The sequence below is a fragment of the Chlamydotis macqueenii genome, chromosome 5, assembly GCF_036417535.1.
Source record: "Chlamydotis macqueenii isolate bChlMac1 chromosome 5, bChlMac1.mat, whole genome shotgun sequence".
NCBI lineage: Eukaryota > Metazoa > Chordata > Aves > Otidiformes > Otididae > Chlamydotis > Chlamydotis macqueenii.
The window spans coordinates 33,316,252-33,344,062 of NC_141560.1; the positions used below are offsets into that span (position 1 = coordinate 33,316,252).

The window sequence follows — 27,811 nt, forward strand, 5'->3', positions numbered from 1 at the left end:
TCAGGATCCTCTTGGAATCAAAGTAAACCAGAAACTGAGGAAATCATCTGTGTTTCTGTAGCTCAGTAAGCTACTTTTGCAAACACATCCTAAGCATTAAAATTTATCCTCTTTAAAAAAAATGCACAAATAAAATAACACAAATGTGCATACTATGAAGACAGTGATTTCCTTGATGCCAACAGAAATTCAGTGCAGGGCATTAACAGTACAAATGGGAGACAGCATGAAGAGTTGGTTTCTTTAGCTTTGAAATAGAATTTTACTTTTTTATATAGCAGCAGCCACACAAATTTCCGTATTCCCCTCCTTCATTATGTCAGCAAGGCACATTCCAGTGAAGCAGCCATAGGCAAAGCTGGATAGCCACCCTTTCCATATGCTGTTACTACCCTACATACCCAGACCACTTTCAGTGGAGAATGGTGAGCCACAGTCTGCATCATCGCCAGTCAGCTTCTCACGCAGCTCATGTGCTCACATCCTCAGGCACCATTTTGCATGCCATGGCAGCGCACACGCAACAACCAGGTCCATGACTTTCCCTAAGTCATATACGGGGTTTCACAGATCCATACAAATTGGGACCAGGGACACTGGAGGGATTACAGTGAAGAGGAAAAATTTCAGGCACATATCCAAACTACGTATAGCAGAATCAAGTCACACATTAGCATATCCAGGAAGCAGCCAGAAATTGGAGAGGCAGAGTACACAAGTAAAACAATATCTAAAGACTTGTGATAACTCAGGGCAGACATAACAACACTTTCATGTTAGAATGTCAGTTTCTGAACAAGGAAATCGTAAATTCTACTTGTGAGTGATTTTGTTGGCATAAGGCTGATTTCTCCTTCTCTTGCATGGACTTTGAATATTCATTTTTTTAACAGATGCTAAAAAAGATGCTGTTTAAAAGCTGCTTGACAGAACTAGTCATTATATGAAGAAGTACAATTAATTTGCTCAACCTGGAGAAAATAAGGTATATGAGAGCATAGAAAACTCACTTCTGCAATTTCATTTTTCCTTATGATAACTGCCTCTCAGACACATCTCATCCATAGCCATCAGACCATAAAACTAGGCTATTAAGTTAAAACTTGCACTTGAAAAATCCACAAAACCTTGTGCTAGGAATATGAACCGTGACCCCTTTAGTTATTTAGGATATCTAGGCATTTTCAACATTATTATAAGGGGTCATTAGAAGGACAGAATCCATAGTCTTCATTGATTTAAGAGTCATCCAACTGTACTTAGATAAGTGTTACTCAAGGGAGCTACTGTTGCGAGATTATGACTTTCAGAGTTTTACATTTATACCAGAAGGCAGCCAGGAAAACTAAATGTTAGATCTAGTATCTCAATTTGAACCCTAAGGTCTTATTAACTTAAGTTTCTTTTGCGTCTGTCTTCCATTTGCCTCACTAACTTTTTTGTTGACTCTAGGTTAAATAGTGAGAGCAGATCACGGACAAGTGAGAAACCAAACACGCAGTGAGAAGCAGCTACAAAAGTGACTAAACAGTTTTTCTGTGGTTTATGATGGCTTTTTTTTTTCTTTTTGAATTTTTCTTTAGACATATGTAGGAATACTTATATATAATTTGCAAGTTTTGACTTTCTGCAAACATTGCAAGGATAGCACAGCAATCAAAATTGTAAGTGTTTTAAAGTTTCCATAGCCATATTTCTTAGATAGGAAATGGATTATATGATCAGTTAGTACTTCAGTTCCAGTGAATTTAGTATTGCAAACCTTATTTTCTCTTTTAAAAAAAAAAATACCTTTTACCTTCTTCTGCTTGTTTTAAAATATTTGGCCCTTCTTTTAATCAACACAGAACTACCTCAATGCTGAATCCACGTAGTTTGAGAATTTCTCGTTGCGGAGAGCTCAGTATTAACACAGAAAGACCCACTGTATTCCTGTTTACAATAAGCTTTAGTTCTGCATATAGCCTTTAACAAATCCACTACTTCAGTAGTATGAGATTATTACTATTAGCCATCAACTCATTCTAACAAAACAACAGGCAATGTTTCTGCCACCAAAGATACTTCAAAGACTGATGGCTTGAACTTGCCTTGAAGCATTATGGAATATGACTAGCATACTAATGAACAACACAAAGTGTTAGTGTTACTGGGAAAACCATTCTAACTCAAATTCTCAAAGGTACTTGGAGAATTTTGCTGTTAACGTCAAAAGAGACAGGATTTCTGCCATAGATTTTTTTTTCTCCTGACTCTTAGAAACCACTTTACCCCCTTCTAGCTAGTTAATGCTATAATTCCCCTAAAATTAGGAATTTATACTGACACAAAACTTTTCATCACGGGGTGGAGAGTCAGATAAACAAAGTAGCCCTTAGTGCCCTTCTGAAATCCCATAGAGCCCAAAGATTAAATTAGTTTCCAAATTAATCAGACAGTAACGCTTCCCACATATGTCTATTCATCCCTAAAAAGCAGTTTTTCATATTACCTTCCCCTCATGTTACTCAAATTGATATTCTCAAAACATACCAAGTTTAGTGTTCTCTAAACATTACTCACAAACATAGCATTTTTTAAAACTACTGTGACTCCTTAAGAAAGACCTTATTATATTTAAACATAGTTCTATTTTATTACAAAAACAATCTGAAACAAAACGTATTGTTCTAACATGCAAAGTTGGTTATTTTGATACGTAGTCTTAAACTTTTCTGCATATTGAACATTATGTATTTTCAAAACCCTGATATGCACATAAAGTATACAATAAAAGTACAATATAAATAAAATAGTTTATTATAAGTATTTTAAAAGAGCTCTACAATTTACTTACAAAGCATTTTATACAGTATTGTCTTTCAATATAAAACAATTCACATAGGGAGAAAAAAAATCTCAATATATAACTATAGTCATTATTAACATACTGAATTTGTCTGTCATACAAAAATCATAGTAACTACAGACTGTTTCTGAGTATCTTTCCTGGTTTTATTCTCTCTGAAAATGGGAAAGAATAACATGTATGAAAATAAAATAAAAACCCCCTTTAAACTTCACTTAATTTATAACAAATACTACAAGGCTTATACCACAGCACAACCTAGATAAATCACTTCAAAAAGTAAAAAAAAAAAAAAAAAATCAAAACCGTTTTATTTAAATAAATATGGATCTACTTAAATAGTGAGAAGAAAGCCACTTATCTTACAGATATGTTAATTTAAAAATAGGATTTAAACTTCAGATTTGAACTATTCAGAAGTTGCGTAACAAAGGAAAATATCCTAAAAGGTAGTTTTTGCAGAGGGGAAAAAAAAAACAAAACAAAAAAAAAAACAAAAAAACAAACAAAAAAAAAAAAAAAACAAAAAAAAAAACCCACACAAATCAACCAGAATAACCCCGAAACAAACTTCATTCTTGTTCATAATGAAAAAAGCTCCACTGCAGTGATACTTTTTGCCCGCCCCACAGGCACAATGGGCAAAGCTCTCTACTTACCAGACAGTATAACTACAGATTCTATTAATACAAAATTTGAATTACTTAATTTGAGATAAAAGTAATTTTCAGTCTCTTACATTTAATGTAACAAGAACTGGAATTCCCTACAAAACTGCACATCTAATTTACCACATCCTAGAGAACATTCCTTTTACTGTTGCAATATGTGCTCCAGAAAGAAAGGAGACTGGAACAGATAGAAAGCCCGTTTGTGACATCAATAATTTCTTGTCCTCTTTGCTTGCAGAAAAATAGTTCAGTATTGTATTAATTGGCCAAAAAAGCTAGAAGAGGCAAGGGACATACAAAGAAGTTGAGATAACGAAGTGGTGAAATTGATTAATGGATTATAAACCCTGCTATTTTAGCATTGTCTATTTATATTTTATCATAAAAAGGGAAAATATCTACTTCCTCATCTATAGATCTCCAAGAACATTACAAAGCAGTGAATTTTTTTCTATTAACTGTTCTATAATGTCACACCACCATTTTCTCCTCTTTAAACTTTTTTTCCTTTTTCTACTTTCATTTTTTGTGTCTTTAAAAAAAAAAAAAAAAAAAAGGTTATTTTTAGATAAAAGTATGACACAAGTAGAGGGAGTGTCCTTTGTTGGCAACATATAGGGACCCAGAAGAAAGTAAAATGACTCTTTTTTCCATATTCTGGAAATCACCTTTTTATCTTTACTTTGCTGATAGTTATCACTGGACAGCATAATGTCATAAAATACTATACAGGAAAAGGTATAACTTATAAAAGATATCTGATTCATGAAGCACTGCAGATTGCTGCAATACTGTTAATACAGTAAGAATGTGTATTTATAAATTAATTTAGGAAAATAAATGTAAAGTGGCTTTTCTGTTGCAATTTTTAAAATTTTAAACATCTTCTCACAAATTATATCAAGCAGACAGTTCTGAAGACAGTAAATTAACTCTTTACCAGGTTATCTTCATAACAGAAAAAGATAATCCTCTTTAGTCAATTGTTTGGTCTAACATAAGCCTTTTAATAATTATGCACCCAAAATGTTTATATATAATTTCATAGGGCATTATCCAGTTTTGATAAAAACAATATATTCTCAGATTGTTGCTCAGTGGGATTGAGTTTGAGCTCTCTGAAGTGAATAAGGTGATGTCTTTTCAAATGTGAGGCCTGTCTGAAATTTTTACCACAAACTAAACATTCAAATGGCTTCTGTCCAGCATGCATTTGGTAATGTCTTTCAAGCTTAGAAAGCGATTTAAAAGTTTTATAGCAGATACTGCATTGATACAATTTGTTAACAACTTCATTTTTTTTAGTACCTTCAGAAGAATCATGGCAATTGTTGTAACCGCTTTGCTCTGGTTCCAGCAATTTACTACACAAATACGGACATGCGTTTCTACTGCTGGTGCCAAGAACAAAGTCCCCTGATTCGATTTCAACTTTGATTTCAGCTGCTTGGTGTGACTGAATCGGCTCCAATTCTTGGAAACCAGATACCTGTGAAGGTGTTTTAGAATAACCCACAGGCTGAGAAGACTTAAATTCAGTGTGATCTCCCTGATTGAAAAGTTTGTTTGGGTTTTCAAATTCTACCTGGCAAACAGGGCTTCTGTAGGCTCTCTTTTCAGTGTGGGTAAGCTGATGTCTTTTTAAGTGAGCTGACTGTCTAAATGTTTTCCCACACACATTACAGCCAAAGGGCTTCTGTCCTGTGTGTATAAGATAATGTATTTGAAGTTTAGATGAAGACGGAAAGATTTTTTCACATCTGTCACATTTACACACTTTGTGTTTGTTATGTATATTTTTAGCAGAAGCTGGAAAAGCACAGTCAAGTACTTCTGGATTATCAAATAAACCACCATCTGATGAACCATGAAAAGCACCATCTTTATGATGCAGTGAATCATCGATGTTTAACATGCTTTCGCCACTAAGCGTACCTTTTAAATTAATTCCACTGTCGTGAGGTTGCGGGTGCTCTTGCTGAGGTAATGGCACAGCAAACACTCTTTTCATCCGATTACTAAGTGCCTCATGCCTGTCAAGCTTGCTGTGGCAATCCTTGAAAGATTTAGTGGAAGCATGCTGATCAGAATGCTGATCTCCAGCTGCAACCAGGTCAGGACTTTTAAAGTGACCTGATTTTATTATTTTTCTGTCAGTCAGAGAAAAATCTGTTGCCTTTCCTCCAGTATGCTTCAACTTCATCAGGATCTTATTTTTCATGCTGACTGTGTGGCTGCATGCTGTTGTACCATTATTTGAACTTTTGCCATCTTTCAGATTACAACATTTGTGCAAGTTTAGAACCTGCTTCGTTTCAAAACACTGGTCACATGCTGGACACTGAAAGGGCACAATATAAATTGAGTGAACATCATGTGGGTCATCCTCCTGTGACTCGTAAGCATCAGCATTCGCAAAACTATCCCCATTTCCTTCCAACAGTTTCTGTGGTCTGGGATGTTTAAGAGTCTTTGCTTTGTATAAAATATTGGAAAATGTCTTATTTCTGGCATGGAGCTGTTTGTGCTTCATGAGTTTGCTCTGTATTTTAAACCCCTTCTGACAAAAGCAGCACTGAAAAGGCCTTTCTTCTGTGTGTGTGAGCTGATGGATTTTCAAGTGTGTTGACTGTCTGAAAGATTTATCGCATGAAGAACACTTAAAAGGTTTCTGGCCAGTGTGAATAAGAAAGTGTCTTTCTAGCTTAGATCTTGACGGAAATGCCTTGTTACACGATTCACAAGCGTGCGTTTTCTTTCTCCTACTGGCACCACGTAGATGATCAGCCTTCAGGCACCGATGCAGCATCCACCTCTCTTCAGTTGTAAAAGATTTCCAGCACGTAGAACACTGAAATATGCCATAGGTGACCCTGTCTTGCTCAAAATTCATAGAGTTTTCTCCTTGCTCGGTATCATTTTGATAATTTTCATTATGAAGCTGCTGATGCTTTAAGAAAGTGATTAAGTTTTTGAAGTTTCTATGGCAAACAATACACTTAAAAGGCAGATTATGGGTTAACTGATGCCTCTCCAGGTGGACTAACTGCCTAAATGTTTTACGACATACATGACATTCAAATGGCTTTTGACCAGTATGTATCAGATAATGCCTAGCTAATTTTGACGGTGTTTCAAACTGTTTATAGCAAATGTCACAAATATATGGCTTTTTCTTGGGTATCCTGTCAGTTGTTACACACTGCTGAACTTTCAACATTTTTAAAAAGCAGTTACACCTTGCCTACTGTTAGTTCCTTCAGACAGGTATTTCAAGTGAAATCATCAATTGCACACTAAGATGGAGGGCTGTAGAAGCAGCAAATTTTCTTAGGAGAGATATTCTTAAATCCCACAGGTCCCTAAAATAAGAGAGAGATAGTATTATTTTAGCCTATATTAATACATAATTGCCTAAAATTATCTCATTTTCTATGTAGAGACCAAAAGCATCTAGATTGGAATAGTCTAGATTTAACTTAGCTTAAAATGCTTTCCTCATAAATGAGTGATTACTCTGTATGTTACATGATGGAAAAACTAGTTTACAGGAAAACTAGACTACTTTCTAGAAGAAACAAAGAAGTTTAAGTCATCTGTGCCGTAACAGAGATATTGTGTAGTCCTGCATGTTACTTCCAAACAATATACAGTTCAGACACATTACAATATTTAGGTTATATACAAATAAAACATTCTTAAAAACAAAACCACAAAATTTACTGTAATAAATTTCTCCCCTACAGCAGTAATTCTAACTCCCAGATATAATACTTATGAGATGAGAGAGAGAAGTAGTACAGATTCTTGGGCTTCAGAAATAAAAATTAAGTGAATGCAGTGTTAGTGAGAAGTAAAAACTAGCAAGTTACTATTCACGTTTCTGTATCTTATCAACTGTATCCAGAAGAAACAGTAGCGTAATGATTTTTGCTTTATCTCAAAATGGCAAACACCAGAACCAGTCAGCAAAACCAACACACCAACCACAAGCTACAACGAGAATGAGAATACTCCCCAAAACAAGTATGAGCATAGGCTACATTCACTGTCTCACCACAGAGCCAGAATATCAGGGTGGTGACACCCCACCATGCATATACTCTGAAGTCATCATACATATAGAGGTCATTATCGTAATTCATCATAATTAATATTTTAGTCTAAACTAAAATAATGAAATAGTTTTAATTTCCCTTGAACTTTCAATAGATTAAACACACTTGGGCAAGCTACTGTGTCTCAGCTAAGGCATAATGACTTGCAAACAAGAAACAACTTTGCAAGTACCCGACTGCATGAAAAGTTATTAAAATATTCACAGAAACAGCTAGAAAGGACCTCAAGCAACCATTTAGTGCAAGCCTTCCATTGTGAAGCCAAGTCACATCTAGACAGCGTCCAAAGTGGTCTTAACTTCTGCTGAAGGAGGTTCCTTAACCTCAGCAGGGTTCCCACTCCAATGCATCACTCTCTGACAAAGCTTTTCCTGGCACTCAGCTGAGCCTTTCTTTACTACAAAGTTATTTTCATTGTCCTTCCATCATGAACCTAGAAAATAACTTTAAAGTGTTAAAGTGTTCTCTGTCACAACTTTATGTATTCAAAGTCTCCTTTCTCCTATTTTTTTTTTTTAAAAAAAAAAAAAAACAAACTAGGAAAATCCTGTTTTTTCCAAGTATTGCTTTTTGGTCCACTTAAAAACAGAAAACAAAGGAACTGATTAGTCTTTTTAATCATCTCTGGACTAATTTCAATTGGTCACATCCTTCCTAAATTGCAGCATCTAGATAGATTAAGTATTCCAGTCCACAAGAGCAGTAAGAACAAGAGAATAAAAATACCTCTGTAGTATTACCTATATCCCCTTACAAAAAATAAAAGGGATAGAAGGAGCAAACTTTAAAGCAACAGCATAATAGTTAGGACTTGTAATAACTTTGAGATACACAATACATTTCTACTAAGTATAATTTGTAGTATTTTGATACAACAACTCTCAAGTTGTACATTCTTTCTACATACCAGCAGAATAAATAAAAAAAAAAAAGGCATTTATTCAGTGTCTCTAAAAGCCTTGTCTCTTCACAGAGTTAATGTCCCTAGTTTTTAAAAATACAGAAATATCTGAAAAGTCCATTCAAAGTCATTGCAAAGAATAAAAGCCTACTGCAGTTTAAAGTAAGTTACAATCAGAGTCAAGGCATATGCACAAAAGATTGAAAATATCCAGCGAATCAAGATTTTTCTTAAGGTTAATGGAAATAAACTTGGTCATCTAGTAGGACTGTTCCACCCCTAACAGATATGTTCCTATATAATTGTGGGCCTTATTAAATAGCTTTTGGATGTACACCTTAGATGCAGTTGTTGCTACACTGAGGAGTTACCCAATCTCACTGAAATCATTCTGGATAGCACTTATCAATGCTATGAAGCATTTGAGAAAGTCAACTTTTCCTGTAGAATTTTAACAGCTACTCAGTTTCAGTCTTCTTTTGAAGACGCAAGGAAACACAACACTCTTAGGAAAACCCCTTTTCCTCCCAGTTGTTGTCACATCATGTGAAGGCAGGGAGTTTAGACAGAGTAAGTGGGTGACACCAGATGCTTTCTAGTTTGTGCTACTGTGAAGCTTGAGACAGGTATGCTGAGCAACGGAGAAAAGCTTCTCTGCTATGCTGGAAGTTTCTGTACAGCTCAAGGCAGCCTCCATTAGCTGGGAAAGAAAACCTCCTGAGAAAGAACTGTAAGGCCTGATGAATTTTAGTTAACATACTGTCATCGGATCTAATTTACATATCAGGAAAGTGCTCAAACAGTATTGTGACATGCAAAGAAAAAAAAGTCCGAAGTAAGAGACAGCTCTGGCATATTACACAAGGGATTTTGTATTTAGCTTATAAATATTTAAAGATTCTATCTGATGAATGAGGAAAATGCTCTGTAGTACAAGGTGTCAAAAACAGAGCAGAGTTTCTTGCTGTGGTCTTCTTGCCCTGTGAAAGACTAAAGGCTTAGATGGGGTAAACTTAGGGGATGTAGGGGAAGGAGAAAGGAGCCAAGATGGGTATTACTGTGTGGCCCAAATATATTTTCAAATCCTATTTACTAAAGACAGACCTCTCCACATCTATTTCAGGGTGCTCTGTGCCTTGCACATATAAGAAATAAACACACTGCTGCTAAAGATCAAAAAGCAAATGACAAGCTTGGAATATTGTCTCCTCCTGCCAGCCTTGGAAGTACACAGGCTTGTCCTAATTAGAGTCAGAAAATGTACTTCCCTATGTGATAAGGATTTAGGTTGTGGCATAGGTCTAGTTTAATATTAAAATGACACTTTTGATCTTGGCTGCAAGATCATGCAGAAAAATAGAGCCAAGAAGTAATGTAGGCCACTGAAGGTCCACAGAGGACCCTCCTAAGTCTAGTATTATTTAATGATTAAGTAAATATTATGTTTATTACTATTACAGATGGCAGCAAGCTGCAACAAAATGAAAATAGGATGACAGAAAAATTCTGAATTCTCATCCAGTCGTTACTAATCAGAGAAGGTAAAAACAAAATGGGAAGGGAACTTTAATAGGAAAATAAAGCAAGGCTTATTTAGGCAGGAATAATCAGCTGGAAGGGGAAGAACTTACTAGGTTACAGTTGTGCAGAAAAGACCTGGACTCTAAGTTGGAACAGAAGCTGAATATGCTAACAGCACGCCATCCATACCAGGATGCATAAAAAGAGTAAAGTTTTGATAGCACATAAATCTTCCATACTGCTCACTACTATTTAGAATTCAGCTGCAATACTTTATCTAGTTTTGAATACTGCCCTTCAAATTGAGTCAAGTATATGAACTAACTGGAATGAGTCCAGAGAAGCGGATCAAGAATGATCAGAGCTTAAACGCATAACATGCAGGAAAAGACTAGAGTAACTGAGAACGTTTAACTTAAACTAGAGAAGACTTTATTAAAAAGAACAAAAAACTCCAAAACAAAACCAAACATAAGTCAGCTTTAAAGAAAACAGAAATAAGCTGTTCCCTAAGCCATTTATAGTTGTGACTAGAAATTTTTTAAAGTTCTAGCAGACAGGATTCAAGCACATTATAGTCCTTATAGTTGCAAAATTTTTCTTAATGAGCAAAAAAGTTGTATGGGGAGATTGCTCTGCCTCACACATTGGAGGCCTCCAAAAAAGATTTTGCAAGCATCTCTCAAATTCCCACACTCGTATTGTTGACCCTATGCAAGATGAATATTCTGGCTTGTTTTCCTATGGCTGATTAATATAATTCAAAACAAACCATTTAAGAATGGAAAATTCAATATATTTGCCACTGAAGGATTCTTCCACGTTGTTATTAGTATATCCTCAGACCCCTGAGATAAGCTAATGCTTATGGCTTTGCAGAAAATTGTAAGAATTACAATTACAAGAAAGTTAATTATAAATGTGTTGAGAAATATAAGATACCTCTTGTAACTTTAACTACAAAACAGACACGCAGAAGTCCAGCTGCTGATTTAGGAAACACACAACATGCACAGAGAGGAGTCTGAGCACTACGACAGACACATTGCACGCTGGATCTCCTCACCAGCTTTCTCTACGGCAAATATTAGATTGCTGTGATGAGGGCACAAATTTCACCAGAAAAGTAACCTTCACCTGTAACTATATAGAAATCAGCATCACGCATTACAGCTCCTCAAAGCTAACACCTCTCGTTCTCTCCTATTTTCCGTGTGTTTTTCAAAGCATCTTCTGCAGGAAAACAAAATAAGAGATGCATGACGGTGAGCCCGGGCTGGTGTAAGAACAAACCTAAGTTCTGCTGAAGGAGCCCGAGGCGACCAGGACCACATTCCCTCCTCCACACCCGCCCACAGCAGGACACACTTAAGTTAAAAAGTTAAACGCAATCAGGGAGGCGGTTCTTACAGAAAGCTGACCGGGAACAGGCACACAACCGCGGGCGGCTTTCCCGCAGGCTAGGCGGGCTCCCTTGCCTGGGCCGCCCCGGCCTGCGGCCCTCCTGGCGCACAGGGCTGCTCTCGCCCGCCGGCGAGGCGGGCACGGCCTGGCACGGAGCCTGCGGCGGCGCTGACCGCTGGCCTCGGGGAACGGCGGCAAGCGAGGACTGGGGGCGAAGAAAGGAACAACCTAAAGACACAGCTACCACACCTCCACCTTCCTCATTTCCCCGGCGTTGCTGCCTCCTAAAGTCTTCCCCGGCGGATGGCACCGAGACGGCGGGAAACGCGGGCCGGAGTTTTCCGTTCCTCCGCAAAAGCCGGCCCCGCCTCCCGCCGCCCTGAGGCGCCGCGCTGGGGTGGGGCCAGGCCGGGGCTGGGGCCGGGGGAGGCGGCACTCGTCTTTATTTCTGCCCGGGCAGAAAACGCCCCGTCTCTGCTGATGAATTCTTGAAGGCATGTTATCCCCTACCAATAGGACACGTTTTCTACCTCAGCATCTTAAAAGCAAATAACGGATTCCCAGTGGTTGTAGGGTTTACAACTACAGCATGCTGGCAGGGTTACCCTGCTGTGTGATAAACGCACCATCAGGCCAAATCCTGCGGGCTAAAAGGCTGGGAAAGCCTTTGAAAGGCTTTTTTCAAAGCATGAAACAACCTGGGAATTGGCCATCTTTCACTGATGCATAGTTTATGTAGCACAAGCCATTGCAGCGTGATGCCAGCTGATTAAACAGTTACTAAAGGTAGAGGTTGATAATCAGAAGATACACCCAATCACCTCTCTCTCACTATTGATTAATAGGTAACTTTTTGTGTGTGTGTGTGTATAGCCACAAGGTTACTCATGAATTTTGTATACGCTAATGAAAGAGAAGTTGTCAGCATTTACAGGCCGAAGCATATGATAATTTTGCAGGCCCCGGTATCTCTGCAGGACTGTCCTCGAGATATATTTCTTGATCTCTAGAAACAACTGTCTGTAGAACAATCACTGCTTCTTAGTTTAGCACCATTAGAGAACAAATCCATCTCATCACTAATGGTGCTAAATAATGTCTGACCTACTTTACAACACATAAGCCAAATTTTAACACTACAGGACGAAGTTTATTTGCAGTTAAATGCTCAAAGAAACAGGTTAAGTAGTGATGATCAGTACTTCAATAGCACACAATAATTTTTAACCTCGTTGAAAGACAGCCAAGCCTTGCAGTTAAAATAGGGATTGGGACAGCCTGTAGCTGAAAGCTTGGAAACACCGTATGACCACAGGCAAGTCACTTAGCCTTCTAGATGTCAAATTTCCCAGCTATAGACAGTGCATAATATTTGCCACATACATCTTATAAAGCTATTCAGAAAATTAATTAATAATTTTATAATTGCAGATCACCTGATTATAGATCTTTTTTTCTTCTTAAAGCATCCATTTCATTTTAAAGTATATCCAATCTTAGCAGTTTGTTCTTCATGAAACCTCTGGTCTGTCCTGAGATGAGAATGAAAGAAGCTGAGTTCTGCTTGTGCCTAATAACAAATTAATGTAGCAGATCCACAGCTGGTGTTGATTGTTGTAGCTCTCTTGATTTTAATGAAGCTGTAGCAATGTATACCAGCTGAGGATCTGCTTGTACAGTTCTGGGAGTTAGCAGAGAGTGTAATCCAAAACTACTAAATTCAGTCTTACAGCCCAAGTATAATAAAACAGGTGAATTCATTCAATATGGTTTTGTAGAAAACCCTGCAAACACAGGGAATTGATTATTTGCTTTTATGATGCTAAGGAATAAAATATGCACGGTTTGTAGGAAATAGTGTTGCAACATTGTAGCAACAATGCAAGACCTCCTGGGGTGGAAAATGATTTTATTTTAAATCTAAACTGATTTCAGTCATTCACTTACACCTTCATCCCATATCTTGGTTTTGGACCAACCTGACAGTAATTATTTTCACTGGCCCCCACTGGCAAGTCATTGGGATCTACATTGGGATTTTACTGCCCTTTACCTCCTCATCTGGGTGTCCTGCTAAGCTGTAGGTAGATATGTGCTAGGATCCTGATGACCTGCTAATCGGGGTGTTTTGAATCCATGCCATTCTTTAACTGTTCTCCAGTTGTTTTTTCCCTCTGCTGCTTCCACACTCTGTTATTGCTATTCATCCTCCATCTTAACATTTCTGTAACAATTCCCTACAGATGGAGAATGTGCAGAACATGCGTGTTTGAGTGTACCCATTAGCCTTGTTTTATTTATCTAGATTAAGTTCTATTTAATAGATAAATAAAAAAAGGAGCATACTGAAACAATCTGCATGTTATCTGGCTTGGCACTCGAGAGGTTAAACAGATCTGGCTCTAGTGATAGCTATAGTGTTATCTATAAGATTCTTTTTTTAAATTCATTTTTCCAAAGAAAAGAAAATATAAAAAATAAACAATGGAGGAATTCCTAAACTTTCCTTAAAGAAAAATTGGACAAGACTGGAACTGAATTTCAAGATCCTGAAATGCTGAATTGTCTCTTCATTTGTGAAAGAAAACTTCATTTCCCACTTGCTACAACAACATAAGCTATGCAAACCTTTTACCCCACTATTCTAAATGCGTATTACTACCCTTCTTGTAGAAGGCACACTGTTTGGAGTAGGTGTTAACATCTTAGTTTTAACGTTATCAAAAAATGAGCGGTTTCATGGGTGTACGCTGTAGTATATTGATATGGAAAATCAGACTTTGTTCAAACAAATTTCAATTCTGTTTAATTTTTAGCAATAATAAGATTTTGCCTTAAAATATTGTAACGATGCCTCAGCAAACTGACAGTTGGCAATTCGATTGCATGAGTTGCAGGAGCTGTCTGTGAGTTAACTGCAACGCATCATCATTAAAGTTGTGTCGGCTTTCGTAAGGTGTTCCATACATTAAACACATGCTGTATACGCAATGTGTTACAGCGATTTCCCTGGTGTTACTTTTATTGAATTCTAGGCTAAACAGGCACATAACACAGTATATAACTTGCTAATGTGTCAATTAATGCCACCTCAGGGCTGAAGTAAATTGCAAAGACTTTTAAAACTGTGAATACGCATTTCATGCTAGTTTTAGGTTTCCCTCTTTTTGTCTTGTCCTATTTTCTGCCATTTTTTTTCCCCTAAATAGACAATTTTAAAGGTTCTGCTGCATAACAATGAATTGCCTTGAGGGGAGGTAGTTGTTTAATGAATTTCAGAAATATGTATTCTACACATGCAAGCATCATCTTTGATTCAGTACTATGTGTGGCAAAAGCTCAATAAATTCTCTCTGTATGTACAAGCCAAGAAGCAACTTTTAATGACATTTTTGAGAAAAGTAAACCTTATTCAACTAGACTTGTAAAAAGTTAGAGCATCATCTCAAAAAAGAGAAATGTTAAGAGAATATGATGAAATTTTATAGGTAACACATTTAGTTCTGTGAAATGTAAGAATAACTGTATTTCAATACCGTTAAGATATAGTTGCGCCTAACTACAATCACTTCCATTAATTTTTTTGGCATTGTCTAGCAATATATTTTGCTTTGTCTAGCAGTATATTTCAAGATAAATTTCATATCTGATATAGTGTATTTAAAACTGATACACCTTGCTGTTTATTTAGATGTTCATTTGTTGAGGAAGAAAAAAAAAACAAAAAAAACCCCACGAATTGCTGGCTCACAGCCCTTGATCTCTAGAATCCCTTTAGATTCCCTGCTTTGAAATTAGTTGCAGGCTCTATCAATTATATCTGTTTAAATGGAGAAACTTAATTACTACAGAAGAGCAATTGATTTTTAAATTACCGCTGATTGCACAGTGTGTATCTCAGTGGGCAGACAGGTACATGCAGGCTTTCAGATGGAATCAATGTATTAATTAATCTACAGATTCACATTGTTGCAGATGGAGTGATGCACTTAACTCGTAAGAGAGAAGCAGAAATAAACTTCATTGATATAAAGAGTGAATTAACAAAGTTTAAGATACATGTGACAGTGGTTTAACAAGATTCCATGGCAAGGTACACTGGGTTATTTACTGTACAGGGGAGAGGGTCAGACAAAACTGTCAGGGGGACCCTCCCCTTGGGTCAGAGGTTCGGAAAGGGCCCCCTTGCTTTTGAAACTCCTCAGAGAGGAGCTTAGGTGTGGCTGGATCCAGTCCTAGTCCCAGACTATTCTGCCAGCTACACCAGTTTGTTGCAAATATGATTTTTTACACAGCTTTGACTTAGCAGCAATTTAGGATTTATTAATATTTTGAGACAGATCACAAAATTAGATTGTGTAATTCTTAATAACACTTAATCATCAGCCAATTTAACAGAACAATTCAATGGAATTCGTTACAATCAAAATAGGGGCTTAGTTAAAGATTCGAGAACGGCAGGGTTCACCAGAGACTTACAGCAGGGTGTCCTCAATCCCATCACACACACACAGACAGACAGACAAACAGTTCTCAGTCACATTGCACATACACACACACAGATGTTCACCTATGATTAAAATTTCCCTTTTCGTGAGTTTTGTGAATTACTTACTTTTATGTGCCGGTGTTCATCAACAGATGGTCTCACACCTCGCAAAGTTAGACTTTCGAGTGGGTCCTGGTGAAATCGTCACCAGATGGTTTTACAGTCCTGGCAAAACCTACCCTGAGTGGTGACCCAGCTCAGGGGGAGATGCTGAGCCACACAGCCCACTGCAGTCCTGGAGAGCCCAAAGGGGCTCGCTTTGGATCTTGCTTTGGATCTCTCTTTGGATTGCTGTTTATAGGATCCTGAGATGATTGTATTTGGTCAGTATTTTCCATTCTGGCCACAACTGGTGCCGAGTCATTCTGGTACACCCTTCAGGTGGCAGATGGCCCAGGTGTGGCCAGGGACTGCCTGACCGGCCCAGTCCCAAGGTGCCACCACAGACACACTCCATAGAAAATTTCCCTTCTTTTCACCTCCTTTCTTTGGATTCATTAGTTTCAATTTAAAATGAACTTCTGATGGTTTAGAAGTGAAAAATTTAAATTCAATATAAAATTGCATGTGGTGTGTATAATATGTAAGCTTTTGTTTCTGACTTTGCGCATTCAGTGCCATTTGCTAGCCCAGGCGGCCCCTGAGTGATAAAGCGTCCCTTACAACACTGAAACATTCACCTGCGCAGTGTCATGCCAAGGTAGATGTACGTATTCAGGAGCGGAGCTGAAAATTACTGATAAGTCAAATAGAAATGAATTCCTTACAAACATCTCCTTAGTACTGTGTCCAGTTCTGGGCTCCCCAGTACAAGAGGAGAGATGGACATACTGGAATGAGTCCAGCAAAAAGCCACTAAGATGATTAAGGAGCATCTGTTATATGTGGAGAGGCTGAGAGAGCTGGGGCTGTTTAGCCTCAGGAAGAGAAGACTTAGTGGTGATCTTATCAATATGTGTAGATACATAATGGGAGGGAGTAAAGAAGTTGGAACCAGATTTGTCTTGGTGGTGGCCACTGAAAGGACAAGAGGCAAAAGGCACATATGGAAATACAGGAAATTTCACCTAAACATGAGAAAAAAAACACTTTTGTTTTTTTGCTTTGAGAATGGTAAAACACTGGAAGAGGTTGCCCAGAGAGGTGGTGGAGTCTCCATCCTTGGAGGTATTCAGGACCTGGCTGAACCCATTCCTGAGCCATCTGCTCTAGTTGACTCTGCTTTGGCTAGAGTCTTGGACTAGATAATTTCCAGAGGCGCCTTGCAGCCTTAACCGTTCTATGATTCTGTGGATACTGTTAACATGCTTAACATATAAGGGGACTTCTTGTAATATTTCATTTTTAAAACTGCTTTCTAGTCATGAAGTGTGCAGGTTCTTACCTTCAGAGGCAGTTGGTTTCTGAGCCTGTGTATTCAAGGAAGCACAAGCATCCACCTACCTACAAATATTGCGCTTTTAGAGTAAAACACTGAATCCAGCTGTATTACATTATAACTTCTTAAGCCTATGATTTCACCAAGAATCTTGATATAAGTTTACAAAGGACTTGAATTTTCCTACATCTAACAGCTAACAGCAGCTAACTTTTATAATTTTTTTCAAAGCAGAGCTTTTTATTTGTCATTTATTTTTCTGGAGTAGTTTTGTTAAAGGTTTGAAGAGCACTGCAACTAGTACAAGGCAGAAGAAAAGAATCTGCAGTTGGAGCAGATGGAGTCTTGAAAGACCAAAGGAGCTAGCAATTAAACTGGCTTATAGTTCTGTTGAGACCACAGTCTGAGGTAAGGAGAAATAAAAGAGCTGGGAACACAATAGTCAAAATTACTCATGGACAGACCAGTTTCTGTGCCGCTCCCTGGGAAACAAGTGTCAATAATAATATTTTGAGCCAGTTATTCTTGAATGATTACTGAATCAATTATAGCTGATTCCATTTTACATTTGGTTTTGGCAAGTGGTAAGTACACTAAAGAACAGCTGATCATAAAAACAACCTTCTTTTAAGTGATCACATATAGATTACATTTAAATCGACTGGAGGATGAACAGAAGTTGGTCTTTAGGTTTCTTGATTTCAAAAGGAAGGACGAACTTCAAGAAATTAGGAGAATTAATTAATTAAATCAAAGAGTGGTCACCAAGGTAAGCTAAACCTGAAAAAAAAAAAGCCAAACCTGAAAGCTGTGGTCTGAAGATGAAGGAGCAATGGAGGATAAATTATGCATGGCTCAAAATGTATTTGAGTATTTTGCCTCAGTTCTCAATATGGATCACAAGATAGATGAAAGGAAAGGGGGACTGAAAATCTGAAGTAGCAGGAAAACTTGTAAAACTTTATGGGCATCAGTTAGGAAAGCTGAATGTTTATTTTTCCAGAAGTATAATGGAAGTAGTGTATGAAACACAAGATCATCTGTGACAGCAGGAAATTGGATTTGATGAGCCGAGAAATCCTTTCTATTCTTAAACTCCAGTGCTTATGTATTGACTTGCACAAAAACTCCTGTCCATCAATTTACACCACAGAGAATCTTGACAAATCAAATTATCTTGATTTGTAATATAAATGTTTTCATTTAGATTTGACCTTGTAATTCAGAAAGTATGGACACATCATTGTATGTAGATGCAGTGGGATGCAGATGGTATAATTGTCTGTCCAGGCTAACTAATAAATGTTTTAAATTTCAAGATCAAGAGTTGAGCAACAATCTAGACTAATTCTTGCAAGTACTCCACAGCCAGATGCCTGCCTGTGTGTAGAGTCCTCTAAAACTCAGTAGAGCTCTCTGCAGATGCCAGAATCTTCATCATAAAGCTACTCTGAAAATCAAGAACTACTAGTAACTATGTGAGTAACTAACTCACATAGAGTTACAAGTAGCCTAAGTATTTCTGATAAATCAAATAGTATGTTGAAATTTACAGATGTGCTTAGTGTCAGTTAAAGTCATATTGCAGGGAGCATAAATTTACTAACTTGGAGAAAAATACACATTTATTTCCTAGGGATAGATTTTCACTTGCATAAGATCTGTAGGACCAGATATTAAGGTAAAAGATATTTTTCAGCTCACAGTGCTTCATGCTGCTGACTTCAGCTTTAAATTACCTTTTCTTAATATAAGCAACAAAAATAGTAAAAAAAAAAAAAATTTGTAAATTTTGCATACCCTCCAAGTCCTCCAGTTATCATAATATATTATGGATACTCATGTCAGCCTACACATTTACTTGTGTGTCCTCTACTACTCCAGAATTTTCATGAAAGTGTAACACCTTTCCACTTAAGTAACAGCCTTTGCATTTGAGAGATAGAAAATGCTGATTCTTCAGAGTCCCATCTCTCCCTTCCACAGACTGTCTACCTTTTACCATATGTTATTGAAATTGTCAGCTTTCTATTTGTAGTTTAAGTATTCTTGAAGCCCTTTAAGCAAAGGGATATAGCTTGGATGTCTGGTCAATCCTCAGAGCTCTGTATCATCCAGGATCCTCTTATAATCTGGAAGCCGTCATATTTCCTTCTTTGGCAATCTGAATGTCATCTGTTCAGAAATCCTCTCTAACTTTGCCCTAGTGGAGATGTTGAGGCTTTTCTAGGACAAAGTTCAAACTAGTTTTTGATTGACATCAGTCATCTGACATCACTGCACAGATCGATGGTGTAAGCAAGCTGCCAGGCTTAGGCATGAAGTTGCAGGACCTATCTTCACATAAAGTACATCCTTGAGTCAGCTATAAGAAACAGCTTTCTTGCTAGTAGTACTGAGTGAGGTGCCCAGAGGTAACCCTGAAAGCTTTTAAGTAGTTGAGCAGTATGGATAAATTACATGTTTGGCATCAAAACTGACACTGAGATTGCTTCTGCCCAGCAGTGCAATCACTGATGTTTAGGTATGTATGGGTTTTACACAGAAATTCTGAAAATCCTGATGCATTCCTTACTTTGTAACTTCTTCTGCTTTATCTCTTAGTCGGAAAGCAAATAATATTATGAACAACTTCCTGGGCTCTGTGGTATAAGTTTGGTAACTTTCCATTCAAACTCTTGTTTCAGTAAGTCTAAAGCTGAAGGTGCTTCACTCTGAAGAGTCTGTCTTTGGTTCGGCAAAAGCATGACAAAATTTTGTCATCCTGTGATGAATTCCAAGTTTACATGGGACATTTGTTATAAAACCACCGTCTTTTCTACAGTAACAATAACTTCAAAAGGATAGTAAGACTTCACAACCTGTACAAGTTCAGCCAAAGAACAGACGAAGATGTAGACAATCCCAGTACCTAAAAGTCACCTGGCAGAGAACAATACAATATATAGAAAGATTAGAAACCAAAACACGAGTCCAAAGAGAAGATTTCCTTTCTGTTATTGAATGCTGACAACTGCAGTGGAAGAAGATGTATCCCATTACTTGCCTTAGTGCATTTTGGGAACCTAATGACCACAAACCAACATAACCTCTTACATTTAACCCAGGTTTATGAGTTAGAGAAAAGGCACTCACTCAGTAGTTGCAAACATCTTAATTGCAAGATGAATGAATGATTAACTGAGAGCATGTTGCCATAGTTATCTGCAAATCAGCAACAGTCAGCATTGGCCAATTCATAACAGTTTTACTGCTCTTCATCACAGTCCTGCACCATCCTGTCTTTTTGTCTGAGTGGACCGTAGGATTCCTCTCAGTCCCACTCAATGTTTGCCGAGGTATGTTTTCATTTATATCTTCAGAATCTTTGCTTTAATTCCACAGCACAACCTCGGATATTTTTTCAGGAGCCTATCTATATTAATCACAGTAAAGAATAACAGATCTTCAGTGTTTTCTCCATGCCTCCTACCAGTATTTTGAAAAAGGCACTGTTTAGGGAAAAAAAGAAGAAAAGAATGATGGAATGAAACAAAAGAAGTTATAGGAACTATTTACTTTCATTCCTGGTCTGAAATTGTATGGTTTTCTGATAGGGATCCAACAGTGCACGACACAGTAAATCCTGCAATACACGCAGTACTCAGCAGAGCAGTGTAATGTATTACCATCGTGTTCAGCACCTTTTTTAAAAACACTCTAGTGCAGGGTAATGACAACAACACAAAGGAGAGATGTTTAGATGTGTGTGTATGGGCACAGTGGGGTGGGAGCTGGTGTTGCCAATCATCTAACCCTCAGAAAAAAATTGGCAAATTTCAAATGTGGTGTAGCCCTAGAAGAGCCTGAAACTAAAAACTTGTGATACTATTTTGATGCATGTAAGGGAAGCAGAGAACACTTTTCTAAACTGTTTCACAGAATGAAATGTTGTTCTCTTCAGACTGGGTGTTGCAGCTTCTCGTTAGGTTCCTCTGAGAGAGAGGGATGCACAAAGAAAATGTATACTGCTATACAACATGCTGGACTACTTCAGCATCATAGTCAGCAGCTTTTATAATAAGATACAACACTGAAAACTGTGTCATGTATTTTATTCTTAAAACTTACCAAATACATATGACAAACATCAATTAATCCGGATTTATTTTGCTTGCATGTTGTTGTGGTCCACTTTCCTCTCGTACAGCCAGCTTATTACAATATGCTGAATGGATGACATAGAATAGTTTTAAAATTTGATTATACCCTTTGCACTTGAAGTGCTAAGGTTGTGTTAGCACTTCCATTATAATCTCCTGTTTGCCAGGGTTTATGTCACGACCATAAAAATGTGCTTCTGACCTAGTCTGGCTACCTAAGATTGCTATCTAAGGAATAATTAAATTATACATAATTAAAATATAGTTTTATGTGCATTTCCATACATTGGAACATAGTTAATAAAGATTTTTAGTACATAGCTCAAAGGCAGCAGCTCCTTTGTGCTTAGTGCTCCTTTGTTTACAACCACCTATCTTTTTTTTTTTTACCTCTGCATCTCCTTCTATACTTGGCTAATAGAAATTTTCTTTTTTTTTTTTTTTTTTTTTTTTCTCCAAGAAGATTCCAGGTACGTACTGAAAAGAAAAAATAAACAAAAAGAAAGTTAATATATTGCTAAATATTCCCAGATATGTAAGCACAGATTCCTCTAAAAAAGGGAGGGGTTAAGTACTGCATTAGTTTGCATGCTAAGGATTACGGAATTATAATGATACTATCAGGAAATGCTTTTTTTATATAAGTTTAGGTAGTAATACAGGGCCTTTACTCTTCATTTTCTTACATATTATGAAGTCACCAAAATTAATGCAAAGCTCACATAAGTGGAACTGGTCATGAACTGCTTGGTGAAACCACCTTTTTATCAGAAAATGTTAGGCCACTAAAACTGTCATTTTTTTGAGCCATCTATCAGTTTTAACACAACCTTTTTTGGTTATCACATGTCAAGCATGTGTTTTCCTGATTGAACCTGGAAAGTGAGACTGCCCCCCTTCGCGATCAAACAAATAGCTAAGGCGTTCATGGGAGATGTGGAGAATCCCAGGGCAGATCTCTGCTCTGAATTTGGTGAAACTGGAATTTAAACCCATGTGTATGCATGTGATGTGCGCCTGAGGCATGAGGCTGCTGAGTGTCGCTGTTTTACTACTTTAAAAACCAGCTCAGAGTTAACCTACTTTACTGTAGAATCAAAGATTTCCTGAAATCTGCCCAGCTCTAGATGTATGTAGCAGCTGTTGTCAGTATGAATTAAAGCATTGCAGTCCCCTAAAATACTGTGCCATGTTTACACAGGTATAAGTGGTCCCACATAATGTGAAGTAGCAGAAAGGTTGTCTCTGGAAGTAGTCAAACTTGCTTCAGGTGTGCACTGCATATTATCAGAGCTAAGAAAACGGAGAGGTGATTTTATGTCATTGAGATGATATATTAACATTTCAAAAATCACTAAAATTTAGATGCCAGAGTATGCACATAGTTCAAAGTATACATCAATGATCTTGTGTTGTCTGAATATGTGCTCAACATACATGCTGTAATAAAAAATCAGTTGTCAGGGAATTCATTGACAATACCATCTTGAAAGTGGTCCATCTGAAATATATTACAGCTCTTCCACATCTCAAAGTAGAAAGCATATAAGCCAAGATTTGTCAGTGGGCCATGTCTTGTGCTGTGCCCAGACATACTGTGATTTTGTTTATGTCTATGAATTAGGTAATAAATGTGCTTTTTGTCTTAGCAATGAATCTGCTGCCTTATGGTTTATGAGGAAGACTCAGGTAAAGCATCTGGAATTTCTGTCTGTAAGGTGAACCCTTATCTATAGGGACTGATCAGAGTGAAGATGTGTGTTCTGGGATGCTGTGGTTTCTAAGGCAGCTTGTTATGTGGAAACAGAGTGAGATGAGGAAGATCAAAGCAGAAGACCTCATTTTTCTTCATTTTATTATCTTTATTTTTTCCTCTTCCCCCTGCATTTTCTAATTTTGAGGGCCATATTTCCAGCCTTCTCTGTAGGATAAATTAGCCAACCTACCTTCTCCATGGAAAAAGGAATAAATAGAAATGTTAATTGATTTTACTTTATCAATTTTGGTCAGAAATTCAAGTGGGAGAAAAGTGAGGAAGATCAAACTGTTTGTCCATTCTCATTGTACGTTTGGACCTTAAGGCAGATCCTTTAGTAATGAAGAAGTCAAACTTCCCCTGTACCTAAAATATAATCTTCTCAAGATTAGATTTCAGTTAGTTTAAAGCAACATAAACATATCAAGTCTCCATACAAACTCACTTTCAACATATGACTACTAAAGGGTATGATGAAAACAGTGACCTGAGAATTTTGAAAACCTCTGGCATAAGCGCTTCAGTTACAAATGAAGATATAGTGAGAAGCATGGGGAACTCGGGAAACCGCTTGGGGTTAATATTCCAATAGAGTACATGAAAGATTAGTCTGAAATTAAAGGCATTTTTTATATCTTTAGGATAATTGAAGCAAGGAAAACAGTTGGTGAACATGTCACTCACTTTTTAGACATGTCACAGCTGTCCACGTGCTTGCCACATCACCCTGCTCAATTTTTAGAGTTTTCAATATGAACATCAGTCCTTCTTTTCATAAATGTAACCTATAAATGCCAGGAATCCCTTAGGAGTTTTCTCAGACTTTATTTAATGTCCCACAAGAAAGGATGTAAAAGAGACCTTTCTTTTGTAAAGTGATCCTATAATTCTGTTCAATATCCATCATTTTCAAGGCCAAGTAATCATATTTAATGGATCCTAAATTACTTTCTGTCAGGCAAGGATTCCCTCGATAATATTAACCATTACAGAGGACTGACACTTGGAGGGCTGAAACTAAGAGGGTTTTCTTTATTGCAAGCAGCTTACAAGTACTTAGACAGGGGTGGCACTCGCTAGCCATGCAGTAGGTAAGGGTCAATGTTTCCATTTTGACCTGTGCTTTCAATGGGTTTTAACTTGACTATAAATACTCAAATTGGTTTCTGCCAAAAAGCAATGGCTAAGGTGACCTGCAAAGGATTTTTATCCTTTCCTGTGTTTGTCTTTTATTTTCCTCTCTTTTTTTTTTTTTTTTTTTTTTTTTTTTTTTTTTTTTTTTGAGGGAGCATGTGTCTCTTACAGCTGGATTTCAGCATGTGTCTCTTAACCTGGTGGGTTATAAAGATGTTGTCAGGGAGTAGCAAGAGCAGGATGCTCTGTAAGGGAAGGTGAGCTGGGAGCCAAGGGTGGCCCAAGGCAGGTGTGGGGCTGTGATTGCACTGACAAAGGTCCAGTCCTGTTGTACCCCAAGAATAAGAGCAGAGCAAGTCTGGTGGTGGTAATAGGAGTCACCCAACAGTCTAGGGTTTGCCAGATAAATCTGTAGTGCAGAGACAGGTGCAAGTCCAAGCTGGGAAGTCAAGTCAGTGGGGCAGGGTCAGGTCTGGATCGGTGGGGTACATGGCCAGGCATGGGCAGGGACCCTTAGCAGAGACCTAGGGTGAGGGCAGGGGTCTGAAAGCAGCTTCCAAGCAAGGTGGGGGACAACTGTCCCCCTTCTTACAGTTCTTTCTCACACAACTCTTTTCTCAATAGCTTGAGCCCAGCTTATGTAGTTGCACTGTGTCTTCGTTGACTCGAGAACACGCAGCCAGATCTCTTGGAGCAGGGCATGGGGCTGAACAGACAGCCAAATCCCTTGGAGCAGGGACATGGGGCTACGCTTAGGGTACTGCTAAGTGTCTGCAATTTTCTCCTACCTCAGTTTTCATTACTTTTTTTTTTAATATAGATTAGCTTTTTTTTTTCTGTTGAAATGATTAAGAGTCCAGTCCCAGTTGAGAAGTTTCACTTTTGAGTTAAGGTTTATGTAGAGGGGAGGTTGCTGTGCAAGAGGTGGCTGGGAAGGAATCCACTCTAAGAAGTGTCTAGAATTTTATGTAGAGAGCTTTCACTAATTCAGAAGTTATATCATTGACATTTTAACAATGACACTCTTGCCAAGTATTCAGTAGGCATTTAAGTTCAACAAATGTTTAATAAAAGCTACTTAAGCTCATCAGTCAAATGTTATCAAAACTCTTTCCATTTCAGTTTTTTCAGTAGAGAATGGTGCTGGAGATTTCAGGCTATGAAAACATGGGGTTGTGTGGCCTGGGCTGGCCATATACACTTTGATAATAAGTGCATGAAAAGTAATTTTTTTTTGTTATATCTATTGTATAATTCACTCCAGCAGTGATGAGGAAGGGATCTGCTCTGCTTTACTGGAATTAAGGAGCAATAATGGGATACACTGAAAACTTAGTTTTGCCAATCTGTTTCTTAATATGACATACTCTAAGGATCTGGATAACATTTCTCAGTTTGTTTGCTAAAGACTTATTTTTCATTACAGATTAGTCATTTAAAGGCTGTTCTTGCTTCCATATGTAATTGGTTGCAATGGCTGGGTAACTGTTATTCAGTCTGATGGGAAATGTCATTCATCTTCCACATATAAATGGTTTCACGGTCTAGTACAGAGGAAAATATGACTTTTAGACTTCCTTTGTGCTTCATTTTATTTCTGTAAAATGGAGAGAGCAAAACTTTTCTTGATCAAAGTACACTTTGCAATCACTGACACAAGAGAAATGGCTCAAAAAAAAAATCTGTGAATAAATTTTCTTAATATATGTTATTTCCTTGAAGATTTACATGAAGTGATGTGACGTGATGAAGGTGAGGATTTAGTGTATAGACCTTGGGTGGGGAAGACATTAAAATCTGTTTCTTTCTGATTCAGAGTGGCCAGGGAATAGTACTCTGTGCTGAATGCAAAAGTGTGTATCTGAATTTCATACCTTAGGCCAGTACCCTAACCAGCAGGAAATGGGCTTCGTTATGGGAATTTCAGCACCATTAAGTTTTTCAAAAGTCTTTTACTCATTCCAAATGGAAAGGAGAACAAATGTAAAAAATTGCTACAGAAAGAGGAATGATTGTTATCTATTTATCTATAACTTCTTCAGCCCTGCATTTACCACTTTGGGTGCTTTAAAGTATAGTCCATTTTATACACATTTTCCAGGAGAAAATCAATACGAAACTCTAATCTGAGCTTAAGCAGTTGCTACACTGAGCAAAAAAAGTTTGATTCACTGAACTGCTCAACCAAATAAATAATTTAGATAAGTGAGTCAATGGTGCTGAAAAGTAAGTCTTCATTAATGGACATCACTGAGAGAGCAAAGAAAGCAAAATGAATCATCAGTCCACTGCCTTTAATAATATGATTAAAGAAAGAAGGTACTGAATTATTAAGAACAGTGGGGATGGAAAAGAAAAGGAGCGAAAACCATAAAGGGTACCAGTTTGCAGAATGATGATGAACTGGATACTCTTGCTATTCTGAAGGGGTTTGTTTTGCTTTTATTTTTCTAACTCTGAGAGCTAACAATTATTTAGGCCTTGATTCTCCAACTAGCAAAATTACAGGCATCTCATTCCCCTTAGTTTCATATAAATCAATGATTTATGTGATTTACATATAAAAGTGGATTAGTGACTGAATCTGGAGGAGGCCCCTGAAGTAGTATTAAAATCAAGTCCTGTTCCTTCTTAGGTTAATAGCAAAACTCAGACAGACCCTAATGAGGACAGAAACAACCTCCAGGATTCTGAAGCTACAACAGGAGAGTAACTTACAAAGATTTTCATTTTAGAGAGAATAAAGAATGAATACACAAAACTTAATTCCATGGAAGAAGAATATTTTAGGATGACAGTAGTATGCTTTGAATCCGCCTTCCAGATAATTACACAAAGCTCATTCCTTCAGATACCTCGCATTGCTTCAAGAAAAGGCTAGCTTTACTGTCTCTTTTTATTCAGCAATTCAACTGTGTATTGTTCTTTGTATATAAGCTTATAATGTACACTTAAATGGGATGTGCAGTTAAAAGATTTCTTGTATGCTGGACTGGCTTTTCTCTCTCAAATGATCTGATTCAGCTCTATGGATATAGAATCCCTAAATAATTATACATTTGGATTTAGTTTTAGATTTGCAACTCTTCAAAAGAATATTGTAAAAAGCTGAGGTAAGTCCTTGTCCATGACATCTGTGCATAAAGATTTGCTCAGATTCACTTGGTTATCTAAGTATGTGCTTTTTACATGCTATTAAAGCATGATGAAAGGGTATGCTGGGGATTCTATATTTTAATTTGATTTGATCAGCTGTTAACTTTTATTTCTTCTGAATTCAACATTCTAATAGAAAGGATAACCTCATGCGGTGTCTTACAAAGACCTCTGTTATTATTTTACTAAATTCCATGATATAAAAGAGATAGATTTATTTTATTTTATTCTCA

General features: G+C 37.4%; 1 protein-coding gene across 3 annotated transcripts; it reads right to left on the reverse strand.

Annotated features, from left to right (window-relative positions):
• Positions 1-4,469: 4,469 nt before the first annotated feature.
• Positions 4,470-14,794, reverse strand: ZNF770 (zinc finger protein 770). Of its 3 annotated transcripts, XM_086749482.1 has the most exons (3): positions 11,470-14,794; positions 6,759-6,881; positions 4,470-6,370 (listed from the first exon to the last, which is right to left on the reverse strand). In XM_086749482.1, exon 3 carries the CDS (start codon positions 6,326-6,328, stop codon positions 4,562-4,564), a length of 1,767 nt encoding a protein of 588 aa, XP_086605608.1. In that variant the 5' UTR covers positions 6,329-6,370; positions 6,759-6,881; positions 11,470-14,794; the 3' UTR covers positions 4,470-4,561. The 3 variants fall into 3 exon arrangements, with proteins under 3 accessions (XP_086605608.1, XP_086605606.1, XP_086605607.1); XM_086749480.1 differs by having other exon boundaries at positions 4,470-6,881; XM_086749481.1 differs by lacking the exon at positions 11,470-14,794 and adding an exon at positions 11,250-11,282 and having other exon boundaries at positions 4,470-6,881.
• Positions 14,795-27,811: the final 13,017 nt, after the last annotated feature.

Coding starts and splice junctions, on each gene's coding strand:
- ZNF770 (XM_086749480.1), bottom strand. CDS start 6,739: ATGTTGAAAGTTCAGCAGTGTGTAACAACTGACAGGATACCCAAGAAA.